This window comes from Heloderma suspectum, chromosome 8 (genome assembly GCF_057233095.1).
Source record: "Heloderma suspectum isolate Gila_16-S chromosome 8, 16-S_ref, whole genome shotgun sequence".
In the NCBI taxonomy this organism is placed as follows: Eukaryota; Metazoa; Chordata; class Lepidosauria; order Squamata; family Helodermatidae; genus Heloderma; species Heloderma suspectum.
The window spans coordinates 25,648,675-25,661,511 of record NC_139465.1 but is presented as its reverse complement, the minus strand read 5'-3'; the positions used below and the strand labels follow the sequence as shown (position 1 = coordinate 25,661,511).

Here is a 12,837-nt window from a genome sequence, read left to right as displayed (position 1 = left end):
CACAGTGGCCAACCAGCTCTTCACAGGAAACCCACAAGCAGGACATGAGCGCAACAGCACCCTCCCGCCCATGTTCCCCAGCAACTGGTGTGCATAGGGATACTGCCTCCGATACTGGAGGCAGCACAAAGCCATCAGGGCTAGTAGCCACTTCTGGTCTTCTCCTCCATGAATTGTCCAACCCCTTTTTAAAGCCATCCAAACTGGTGGCCATCGCTACATCCTGTGGTAGTGAGTTCCATGGTTTATGCGCTGTGTGAAGAAGCCCTTCCTTTTATCTGTCCTGAATCTCCCACCAATCAGCTTCATGGGATGACCCCATTGGGTCCTAGTATTATGAGAGAGGGAGGAAAATGTCTCCCTGTCCCCTTTCTCCACACCATGCATCATTTTGTACACCTCTATCATGTCTATCACTGTATCACTTGGGTATCTTCATTATTCTGGCTTCTCCCAAGGAATCATGGGAACTGTAGTTTGTGAAGGTACTGACAATGCTTTGGTAGAGTCTCCGGGACAGAATCAAAATTCCTGGGATGGGCTGGTGGGAAGCTATGACCATTAAAAGAGTTTTGTTTCTATAAAGATGCCACAGAGCTATGAAAAAGTACAGGTGTCTTGCTTTAGGACAGGGGTGCAGAACCTCTTTCGGACCAAGAGCCAAATTCCATTTCAGGGAAGATCTTGGGGGGCTGCATTCTGGGGTGGGTGGGGCCAAAGGCAAAGGGGAGGAGCCAAACATGCCAGCATATTTTACCTTAAAGTTCCTGCCAGTGTCACTAAGCCTTAGGAGAGTCATTTCAACCTTACAGAATTGGGGGGGAAACTGCACAGAAGCCGAGAAACCACTAAACAATTCATGGTTGGGGGAAGGAGGTAGGGCCAGGGAAGGGGGCATGGCTTTCTGGGAAACCCACAGAGGGCTGGATTTGACCCTGAGCCTGACGTTCTGCACCCCTGCTTTAGCAGCACTGCAACCCTGACTGAGCTCCACTTGGTATCTACGTCTTTGGCAGCACCCATGAATTCTCAGAATTTCTCAGCAACTCACTAGGGTCTAGAAACTTGGGTTGCTACTAGAGATAGGCGACTTCCCCTCAGCTCCCATCAGATTGGCTCAGAAATGAGCAGAGTCATTTATCTCAGAAACCAGCAAAGGGCTCGGTTCATTGGTGAACCAATCCAGGCAAGGTCCCAGGTTCGATCCTTAGCATCAGGGCCAGCCCCAGATTTGGATGGGCTCTCGGTATGCCTGGCATGTATACCCCATCCATCATCACAGTGGGCAGCCCCAGCTCCTTTCTCATTCTCTTGCCCTTCTGCCCTACAAACATCCTCTCTTGGTGGATGAGCAGATGGGCAGGACTCCCCTGCAAACAGAGGGCAGGTAGTGGAGATAGTAATGCTGGCGGCATGGCTCCAGAGGAGGAAGAACCATGAGAAGGAGGCACCAGGCCTGTTCAGCATCTTCAGTGTAAGGAGCGCAGACTAGGAAATACCTCTGCTCAAGAGTCTAAAGCAGGGGTGGGCAGAAAGTAGCTGTCCAGATGTTTTGGCCTCCAACTCCTAGCATTCCCAGGCACTGGCCATGCTGACAGGGGCTTCTGGGAATTGAAGTCCAAAACACCTGGAGACCTACCTTCTGCCCACCACTGCTCTAGAGGGTATGTTGGTTGGGGATGATGGGAATTGTAGTCAAACACTTCTGGAGGGCGCCAGGTTGAGGAAGGCTGCTTCGGTATGTTACCAGAATTAGCCCGACAAGGAAGTTGGAGCAACTCTTTATCTCTTCCAGAACATTCTTGAAATGGAAACAGCTCAGACATCTCTCTTGTCAAGAAAAATGCACAAATTCCCCTGTAGTTCCCCTCTTTTGTCACTTCCTGAAATGTGCATGAGCCCACCATACAGTAGCTTATATCTGGGAGAGCCAGTGTGGTGTAGTGGTTAGAGTGTTGGGATCAGACTTGGGAGACCTGGGTTCTAGTCCTCACTTGGCCATGAAGCTAACTGGGTGAGTTTGGGCCAATCGCTGGCTCTCAGCCTCATCTACCTCACAGGGTTGTTGTGAGGGTAAATGGAAAGGAGGAGCAGCATGTAAGCTGCCTTGGGTTCTTTTCAGAGGGAAAAAGGTGGGATATAAATATAATAATAAAATAAAATAAAATAAACATATTAGAATGCACAAAGCTTGGCTAACCTCCTAGCTCAGGTTCTAGAGACTATCAGATCTATTGGGCCCCTGCTTCCGAAGTGGCCCTTACCTTCTTAATGAAAGCAGAACTGAGATTCCCCCAGGAAACGAAATCATGCTCCATCAGCTCCACGAAGGCCTTCAGAGCATACGCTAGAACCTCCCCTATACTGGAGCAACAGACAGCAAACAGGGTAAGAGAGCCCCAGAAACGTCACCCTTGGGGGCCAAAGTGCAGCTGGAACAGAGATACTCAGAAACCACAGGAATGAAGCATTAGAGGCACCTAGAAAGACAAGGGGAAAAAGAAAGGAAAGAGAAAAAGAAAAGGAGAAAGGGAAAGAGAGAGCCATGAAGAAAAGAAAGATTCTGTATGAACTCAAAATCCCAGAAAAGGCCAAGGAAGATTCCAGAAAGCACAAGCAGAATGCGTACAATTTTCCTTGGAAAACCTCAACTTCTGCCCCCAGAAATCCTGAATTTGGCAATTGGGAAGTAGCAAGGAAATGTGTGCCATTTATTTAAAAAGTACATCATTTACACAATTTATTCTGACCAGTATAAACAACTTTGGGTGTTTATTATAGTTTGCCTCTCAGTCTAATCCACCTCACAGGGTTCTTGCAAGGATAAAGTGAAGGAGGGGGAGGACAAAAACACATACGCTGCTCCTTAGACGAAGGGAGAGATTTAAATGTCATAAAGAAATAAAAGCTGAGTCTGGAGTGCATCACCTCCTTTGAAAACTGAAGCCACTGGTAGTAGAAAATGATTCCAGGTGGACAGCGAGAAAGAGCAAGGCTAGAGGCTAGGAGGGGGGAGAAACAGCGAGATAAAGAGGTGTGGGGAGAGAAATAGTGACACTAGATGCTGGAAGTGGAGAGAAACAGCAAGATAAAGGGGTGAGTGGGACAGAAAGAGCAAGGCTAGGGGCTCGGAGAGGGGAGAAACAGCGAGTTAAGGAGGTGTGGGGAGAGAAATAGTGACACTAGATGCTGGAAGTGGAGAGAAACAGCAAGATAAAGGGGTGAGTGGGACAGAAAGAGCAAGGCTAGGGGCTAGGAGAGGGGAGAAACAGCGAGATAAAGAGGTGTGGGGAGAGAAATAGTGACACTAGATGCTGGAAGTGGAGAAAAACAGCAAGATAAAGGGGTGAGTGGGACAGAAAGTGCAAAGATAGGGGCAAGAAAGGGAGAGAAAACAGCAATGAAAAGGGTTGGGTGGACAGAAAGAGCAAGGCTAGCAGCTGGGAGTGAAGAGATAGAGAGCAAAGGGGAAAGGTCTGTGTGGATGGAAAAAGACTGGGTTTCTTCCATCTCTTCCTGCCCACCAAACAGCTGATCAGCGGCAAGTTCAGGAACATGAAGAACCTGGTGTCCTAACGTTTTTCAAGTTTTTGATTAAAAACACATTTTTGAAGGGGGCAGGGAGAGCTTCCCTGGCGTTGTGATGCCCACAGAAGCCATGTTGGGAAGCCCTGCTGTAGATTCCCTCCTTGTGCCTAGAAAATGCAAGCTAGTCCCTTAAGAAGGCATGCTGCAGGAAAGGTTCTCAGAGGGGGCGAGAAAAAGGCAGCAGGCCAAGCCAAAGAGCACAGTCTGGTTGGGTGCTCCCTGTGGAGCGCTGTGCTTCTGAAGCATCCTTTTCCCCGCAGATACTCACTTATCATCCTCTTCCACAATGAGGAAGAGCTGGTTGAGTCCATTCCTGCTAATGAATTCCTGGGCAAAGGCAACATCCCGGGAGAGGCCCGCCAACTTCTTCAGAGAGTCAGTCTTCACGTCCACGTTGTTGCTTTGAATCCCACCATGTAGCTTTGCTGCCTCTTGATCCTGCCAAGAGGAAATGTTTAGATACACCTTTGTACCAGTCTATGGTGCGTCTGCATTTGGAATCTTAACTGTGTGCAATTCTGGTCACCCTCATCTGAAAAAGGGCATCGTAGAGCTGGAAAAAGTGTAGGAAAAGGATAATCAAACTTATTCTAAAAAGACATAGTACAAAAGGAAAAAGTGGTGCAGAGGGAAAAGGAAAACAAGAAAATGTAGTCACCAATTCTTAATGTTATATAGATCTGTCAAATCAAATACAATCATGTCAAATACAAACTCTCTCTATTACTGTCGTTTATATTAGGGATATACAGATTGTGTGAAATCTGTTCCATCTGTGTTTCGCGGATTGTCAGGCACCTTTTGTTCCGTCGTCCGCTCACAGACGGATTCAATTTTTTTCCGTTGTGCAGAAAAATCTGCAAATTATTCCGTAAGAGGATTTGCAATAATTTACATGATTTACCTTAGTACGTAACATGTAGCATATTGTCCCCCCTTCCATTCAACTTTTCCCTGCATATATTTACCTGTCTCAGAAGAAACTTACATATTTTCCTATGAATAAATTTGCATAAATTTCGGGAAAGTAAAAAAAAAAAAAGATCCAGAAGTCCACAGCGGATTCCGCAGGTTGAATTCTTAGAAATCTGAGCTCATTTTAGTCCGTCTTGAATTTCTCCAGCATCCCTAGTTTAGACCCATTCAAGTTAAAATATTTTAAACTTTCCTTTAATAAGGTAATGGATAACCAAACTTATTAAAGGAAAGGCTAAAATGTGTGTGGGGGCTGGGGGGAACCAACAACAGCTAAGGTGAAGTGGGAACAAATGAAAAGAGTTTTATAAAATGATGCATGGTGTAGAGAAATTAGAGAAAGAGAAATACCCCAATTCCTGGTCATCCAATGACTGGCAGTAGTTTCTAACCGACAGAAAACAGTATTTCTTCCTACAACGTGTAATTAACTTGTGGAATTCACTGCCACAGGATGGGACAATAGCATAGATCAGACACGGGCAGAAGGTAGATCAGCATCAACTGGTGATCTCTGGGTGATGCACAGTAGTTCTCCCAATACTTTAAATGAGAGCAAGGAAAATTCCAAGGGAAAAAAATTATCTGCCATGGCTGGTCTCATGTGATCTGCCTATCTCTTAGCCTCAGTGTTCCACATCTGTAAAATAGGAGTACTAATTGTGTGGTTTTGACTGGGTCTCTGTTTATCTCTGCTGGCCGGTTTTAGAGACATGCGTTAGGACCCCTGAACTCTGGTAACTCACATGTAGATCCATATATATCCCAGTGTATGGTTCATAACTGACCACTGAGGAAGATAACTGCTTCCTTCCCTGAGCCACCATTTTGTGTCTGGCTTTGGTGGTAGACCTCAGTAGTCTAGTAAAAAGGAAAATAGATCCTTCAAGCCTGAACTCTGCCTACCCCCTGGCTTAGATGGTTTTAAAAAGAGACTACTCAAATTCATGGAAGGACAGGTCTGCGCATGGCTATGGGCTCTGATAGCTAAACTGTACCCTCTGTGTTCAGAGGCAATATTCTTATATTCTTTAATTAATTAAACAAGCACTAGCATCTCAAAGATACCAGAGCCACAGAGGTTTACTGCTACAAGCATGGGTATGAAGGCCAAGCGGGACAAAGGACTATGAGCCTTTCTACATGAGGCTTTTATTGTGTGCTCATGATTGCTCACTCAGGATGGTTTGTGAGTCCTTTACATCAGGGGTCCCCAACCCCTGGGCCACGGACCAGTACTGGTCCGTGGCCTGTCAGCAACCAGGCCACAGGGGTGTGCGGAACCCCCTCACCTTGGGTCCGCGGGGAGGGAGGCGATCCGTCCCTCCCCTCCCCAGAATCCTCACCGGCCCCAGCCGGCTCTGCTCCACAGCAAGTCCGCGGAGCTGCCGGCTGGCTCCGGCCGCTGGCGGACTTCCGGCCGCTGGCGGACTTCCGGCCTCTGGCGGACTTCCGGCCTCTGGGACGCAAATGGCATCCGCTACGCGGACGCCATTTGTGTCCCTGTTCTACATGTAATAGGCTACGTAAATCTTTACGTAGCCGATTACTGCAAAGAATAGGGACGTAAATGGTGTCTACTATGCAGACGCCATTTGCGTCCCAGTGGCCGGAAGTCCGCCAGCGGAGCCCCCACCCCGGTACGTGGAAAAATTGGACCGGTCCCTGGTGCCAAAAAGGTTGGGGACCGCTGCTTTACATGATGTCGTCATCCTCCAGGGCATTTCCCATTCTTTGCAACCATTTCCCCGGGGTTTTTTAGATCAAGGAAAGTGTGGCGTTATTTAGAAATGGCAGAATGAGACGCTTGTCTATTTGTGCGATTCCGCTATACCACAGCGCCATCTAGTGGTTATATAATGAAACCCAGAAAGGCAAACAAAGGAAAACCCTGGGAAAAAACACATGTAAAGGAGACAATCTTAATCCTACGAAGTATCCAGAAGCAGAAGCCTCAGTAAAGGTACAGGTTAAAAGCCTCATGTAGAAAAGCCCTATGTCTCCCCTGCTGCTACCAACACCATATATATTTTAAAAAATGCAATCTGTGGAATAGTTCAGTGGTAGGTAAGTTCAGTATTTATACCCTGCTTTTTTGGAAGACAACCAAAGTGGCTTACAATAAAATCAGCTAAGAAAATACATCAAAAGATATAAAGACAAAATAAAACAAAATTTAAACAACAAATCAACAACCACAACAGCAATTTAAAAAACCAGCAAAAGTGAACACGTTCCAACAGTAAAACAGACAACAGTGTGAAACTAAAAAACTAAACAGTCATTGTAAAATTAACCAAAAAAAAAGGTTCCTCCCACTTTCTAATTCCTTATCTGACTAACTGGTGAGACCACGAATGGTGAGAATAAAGGGTGTGAAATTTGGCTGGACCAATAAGGAGAAGATGAAAACAGAAACTCAGAGAGTATTGATATAAACAGGAAGTGGGAGAGAAGCTATCTGCTATTCCATCTTTCCCTCCTTAAAGGATTTTCTGTGGTATGAAAGATGGAAGAAGCGATGGGAAAACGTGGGAGAATTACAGATGGAATCTGGAATCTGGACCCCTGTAAAATTCCATAGAGAAGGCAGGGTGATTGCACAGTAAAAGCCATCTGGAAGCACCCTATATTAAGGCTACTGTTTTGGCTAAAGAGACAGGTCGGCACCACAACAGACAGAGTAAATGGGCAAGTTGCTTGCTCACTGCGTGAGAATTTGTTCATAGATTTTCCTCTACACAATGCTTCCACCCCCATTCCCAAAGATGTCAAAACATCTAGTATGAAGCAAGGAGAAAAGAGTGCAAGGAAAGCATTGCTGAGATCTGAAAGGCATGGCTCAAATGTCAGGGCAAATGTGTGAAGGCAGAGAGGTGGACTTGACAACCTTCTGGTCTTATGATTCTATGGCAGAACTTACCGGAGCAGTGGTCAGTTGCAGGATGCTCCCGTTCTTGATGTCTCCACGATTCTAGTGGAACAAGACAAGAAAATGATTGCATGATCAAAACCCTGCATCAGCGTACAAATCAGCCAAAGGGGAACAGCTCTTTAAAGAGGATTCTCTAGATCTGCCTTGTAAATAAGCCCACAAAGGTTACTAGCCTGCAAAAAAAAATAATGAATAGCCTGCTCGGAACTGGCAGACAGAGAGCTATATTTCTATGCTGGGTACAGAGGAGGGACAGAGTGCTCCATCCCTCCTCTGCCAGGCTGCTCATTCACCTGCATGCAACTCCTGATCGCCTATGGTGACCAGGCGAGTGCTTAAATACAAGGCTGGTCTAGTTATATACCAAATGTGCACTCACCGACTCCGTGATGTACGCTTGCTGGCCATCCACGTATTGCAGAGCATAGCGGTCTGAATTATTCAGGTTCCACCTATGTTAGAGTCAACCAATCAGAGTTCTGCCATGGCAAGAATCACAGAAGCCATCACCCTGTAGTTCCTCAGGCAACATGGCCAAGTCCAAAAGATATGATCCCATTCCATAGTACAGGAAGGAGATCAGATGCTAAAGCAGCCTCTTGCTTGTAATGGGCAGAATACATCCTACACCATGAAACAAGGAAAATCTGACCAAAGGGGGGCTTTTTAGGGCTGCACACTTAAGTGAGGAAAACCATTTAATGCAACTAAAAAGCTGAACCTGATTACTTGGGTAGCCATTTTGTTATTATTTTTAATTCAAGTATGTATAGAAACTGCAGATAGCAAGCACCATCTTAAGGTGCATCTCTCTTCTCTCTCACATAGGAGGGGATACCTCTTCTAAGTAGATGCCTGGCTATGACACATGTGTGCATCACAGAAAAGCAAAGAAAGTACGCTTCTTGCTTCAGAACTGCTATTTTTACCCCTATGCAAATTTATGGAAATGTCAATCAATTAACGAACACTAAATTCATTTTATTATTTATTTACTGACTTTCTTTGAACAGGCAGCAGCCCTTTTAAAAAACAAAGAAGGAAAAACCCCTACCTATCATTACAGCCATCTATAACAATTAGGGATTAGACTCGTTTCGCAGTATCACATGGAATTGTGACACATGTGTGCACACGCACACAACCCTGGGAATATCCCAACAGAGTTTAAGACATCAAGCACACCATGGCCAATAAAAGTAGACTAAATTAAAACCGAATATGTTCATAGCAAACTATGGGAGACTCCTGCAAATATTTACAGGGCGTTGCTTTCTATCTGGAAAAGGTCTGAAACGGTCAGCGGTTCACTCATTGATCTCTGAGTTTCTCTGCTCCAACGTGAAGGCAAAAAGTAACAGTTACTCACGCGTCGCAAACCTCTTTCACAACCGCAGACAATGGCTTGGCCTGAAATCAAAAGCAAACTGCATGTGGAGACTTTGGCATGGGTTGAGAACACCGGCACTTGGGGGAAACAAAATGGACCACTTTCGCTCCATAGGGCAGGGGTAGGAAACTTCCTTCACCCGAAGGCTGGATTTCATTTTGGAGAAGCAATCAGGGTTCGCATTCCAGTGGTGGGTGGGACCAAAGCCAAAGGGGCGGGGCCAGGATACACAAAATCCCGGCTTATTTTCACCCCTTTAGAATGGCGGGGAGAGGAGGACCCAAGACCTGAGAAAACAATCAAATGATAGGTGGTTTGGGGAAAGGGGGTGAGGCCTGGGGAAGAGTACATGGCCCTCTGGGGAACCCAGGAAGGCCAGATTTGGCTCCTGGGTAGCAATGTATAGATTGTGTGAAATTCGTTCCATCTGTGTTTCGCAGGTTGTCGGGCACCTTTTATTGCACTGTCTGCTCATCGACTGAATTGGATTTCTTTTCATTTCTGAATTTGTGCAAATTTGTACGTACAAAAGTGTGCAAATCCCCAGAAAATGTGAAAATCCCCAGAAAATGTGCATTTTCACACTTTAGCCTGTGGGGAAATGCACATTTTCGGCTGTTTTTAAAATGTTTGCATATTTTCTAGGATGAAATTTGTGCAAAATTTGCAAGGCCGCAGAAGCTGCCCAACAGGAGAAGCAGAATCAACAGGTCGAATTCATAATAATCGGAACTCATTTGGTTCCATTGCAGATTTCTCCAACATTCCTACCCCTGAGTCTGAGGTTCCGAACGCACCCCTGATATAAGGGAACCAAACCTAACTAGGGTCCTACTTTCTAGAGAGTATTTAGTGTAACAGTTAAGCCGGGCATCCTTTCCTAGCACCCGACACAGAATGGCAAGGATGAAAAGTGCTTACCTGATTGAGTTCTATGAGCTGGGGGATCGCACCCATCATCTGGACAGCGATTTTCACGACATCCTTGGAGGGCGGCATGGTCCTACCCCTCCCACTTCCACCTGCAATTAGCTCCTGAAATAGAACAAGGAGGTAAGAAGACCACCCCAAAGTAGCTGGGGGAAGAGCAATCCTCCTGTTCTATTGCTGGGATAAAACTGTAGCTTTTTGTAACATCGCACTGTGCAGTCATATGTACATAGGAAGGCGGTTTATAGGGAGTCAGTCCATCTATCCCAGCATTGTCGACGCTGACTGGCAGAGACTTTTCAGGGTTTCTGGAGAGTTTTTCCAGCCCTACCTGGAGATGCCGGGGATTGAACCTGAGACCTTCTGCATGCAAAGCAGCTGCTCTGCCACTGAGCTGTGGCCCCTTCCTGACCTGCGCATATGCAACATTATGCAAGCACCATTGCCTGCCATTCTGAGCGCGTGTAAGAAGCCAGAAAAAAGAGGGTGCAACATTGGATGTACATATGTATTTATTCGATTTATACCCCGCCTTTCCAACAAAAAATGACGCTTAAGGCGGCTTGAAGATAGGTAGGCTTGGACTTCATCCTCCTTTTTGCCTTCTGGGCAACACCTGTCAGGCAAAAGCCACCGCAGATTGCTTTTCCAATGTACTATTTTTGGAGTCAGAGTCAAGAGTTAACCAGAAGTCCTTGGGCAGAATGGGCTAGTAAGGAACCAATCCTTGCTTAATCTGTAAATCATGAGATACAATGGATGCAAAGCACAAATCTGTCATTCAAGATACATCTAGCCTAGTTGCAGCTACTCAGCCACAAAGCACTCTTGCACATACTCGGACATGCTTTTTATTACTACAGAGGATGGTTTAGGGTTGAGATGCGACATACTGTGCCTAAACCCTGGCACCAGCTAGCAAGGTCCCTCTCCCCACCCCCAAATTTCTCCCAAGATTCTCGAGCCATCCTTTGCTCTTACCTATTAATTCTACCTATTAATTCAGACTTCAGGCCAATCCGAATATAAGCGGGACAAGAAGGTACAATAGCCCCAGGATACATATCATAATAGAATCTACTGGGAGTTTACACTGCATTCTCCCCATTTTTCTGCATTCTCCCCATTTTTCATGCATATCCCAACAACTTGACAGAGAGTGCCAAAAACTTCCTACTCCTAGCTTGGCCTACCTTATAAGGCTGTCGTGATGATAAACCCAGGAAAAAACTTTTTCCACCCAGAGGAAGGAAGGTCTAATAATGTATTACATCAAATAGATACTCAGGAATTTAGCTCCAGAATGTGTTCTTTTTTAATTTTATTTTTGGTTCTTAGGAAGAAACGTTCCCCAGCTCCGCGAGAGCGGGTCCCTGTTTCTGAAACTTTGGACGGGAGCCTACTCTGTTGTGGCCAAAATCTGCTCTGACTTGTCTGCACGCAACTCCCCAAATTCCCTCTCCCCACCCACCACAACAGCCCTCGGCCGTCGACCCCGGGGGCTCCTCACCTCTGCTCCTTCCCCAGTTCAAATCTCGTCCGACACCCCCCACCCCCGCAAAAACAAACAAAAAAGGCACCCAAAAAACCCCGACGGCGGAGGTGGATCGGCGCTGCAGGCGAGTGGAAGCTGCAGCGGCAGCGGCGGCCCAGAGGAAAGCACGCAGCTCACGCGGGAAAGAAGCGCTCAGCACCCGGGCAGGATGTGTCCCGGCCCGGCCCGGCCCGGCCCGGCCCCTGCCACGGATCGGCGCGCGCGCGCGCCTCCGCGAACGGGTGCCCTTCTCGGCCGACAGGATCCGGGCGCTCGCCGCCGCCGCCTCCTCCGGAGCTCCGCCGCTGGCCCTGGCCGGCCCGGCCTCCTGCTCAGCCCTCGGCAGTTCCGGGGCGGTGGCTCGGCTCTCCCCCACCCCCTCCCCGCGAAGGGTGCAGAGGAGGAAGGCGAGCGTCCCCGCCCCTGGGGAAACTAGGAGGTCCGGATGCATCCAGCGCCGCCCGGCGCCGCGCCGCCCATCGCCGCGTCCCCGGGCCCGGGAAGCCCGTCGACTCGGCTCCTCCCCAGCGCACTCGCTCCCCGCGACGCCGGACTGCTCGGTGTCCCCCCGAAGGCAGCTGGCGTGAAAGAGGCCACGCCACGCCACGCCTCGCCCCCGCCTACCAGAAGGTCCCGGGGCGCTGCGCCTCTGGGTGTCAAACGGGGCGCGGGAGGCTGGCCACAGAATGAAGGCGGCGGCGGCCGCCCCTGCTCCGAGCCATAGACAGCTTGCCAGCGATCGCCCCGCGGCTGCCCAGGCGAGGCCTGCTTCTGGGGCGCTGCTCGGCAGGGGCCGGGAGCCAGGGGCCCTCTGGGGAGTGCTGGACTCCAGATCCCATCAGCCGCGCCCAGCATAGCGGGTGGTCAGGGCTGACGGGAGTGGGAGGCCAAGCGACCACGCGCTCCCCTCCTCCACTTTCTCTTCCTCCTCCCGGCCACCATCACAGCTGCTTGAGGGCAAATAGGCAGGGGCCGCTTGAGCCCACCCAGGGGGTGAACACAAGGTAACGCCAGGAGGGCGCTGCTGTTCCTTCTTACTCGCTTGGAGGGGGGCCTTGAACAGGCGACGAAGGCGGGGAGCAGCAGGAGCTGGGAGAGGGGGTCCCCAATGAACCCCCTGCAGTGGGGTGGGCCTTGGCAAATGCCCGATGAGGTCAAACCCTGAGCAAGAACAGGGCCTTTTCTGTGTTGGTTGCCAGGGTTCTTCTGATGAAAGGCCAAACTCCTTTCCGAGACAGATGAAAACACCTTTTGGTTAGACGCGTGGAGATGTCGCGCTGTTGCTTTTATAGAATTAGGTTTACTTGTATGGATTTATTTTTGTAACAAAGTGTGGAAAACCACCTTGTGACCAGCCTTCTGTTCTATAAAGTGGTCTATAAATTTTAAATAAAAAGGTTTATTAGGCAGTGAAGACCCACCATGTTCAAGGCCCACTACTCCATCTAGCTCAGTATTGGCTGCATTCAATTCAAGAATTCAAGT

The 12,837-nt window shown here is 48.2% G+C and overlaps 1 protein-coding gene across 5 annotated transcripts in view; it reads right to left on the bottom strand.

Annotated features, from left to right (window-relative positions):
- The window catches only part of ELMO3 (engulfment and cell motility 3), a 43,730-nt gene extending 32,012 nt beyond the window's left edge, over positions 1–11,718 (bottom strand). For 3 of the 5 annotated variants that reach the window (XM_084813231.1, XM_084813228.1, XM_084813232.1), the window contains exons 1-7: positions 11,329–11,686; positions 9,810–9,923; positions 8,868–8,908; positions 7,878–7,950; positions 7,487–7,537; positions 3,857–4,026; positions 2,265–2,364 (exon numbers count right to left, since the gene is read on the bottom strand). In XM_084813231.1, coding sequence (XP_084669357.1) covers positions 2,265–2,364; positions 3,857–4,026; positions 7,487–7,537; positions 7,878–7,950; positions 8,868–8,908; positions 9,810–9,887 — 513 coding nt within the window. In that variant the 5' untranslated portion in view covers positions 9,888–9,923; positions 11,329–11,686. Of the gene's footprint in view, positions 1–2,264; positions 2,365–3,856; positions 4,027–7,486; positions 7,538–7,877; positions 7,951–8,867; positions 8,909–9,809; positions 9,924–11,328 lie in introns of all 5 variants that reach the window. The other 2 variants (XM_084813233.1, XM_084813229.1) reach the window with 2 other exon arrangements.
- Positions 11,719–12,837: the final 1,119 nt, after the last annotated feature.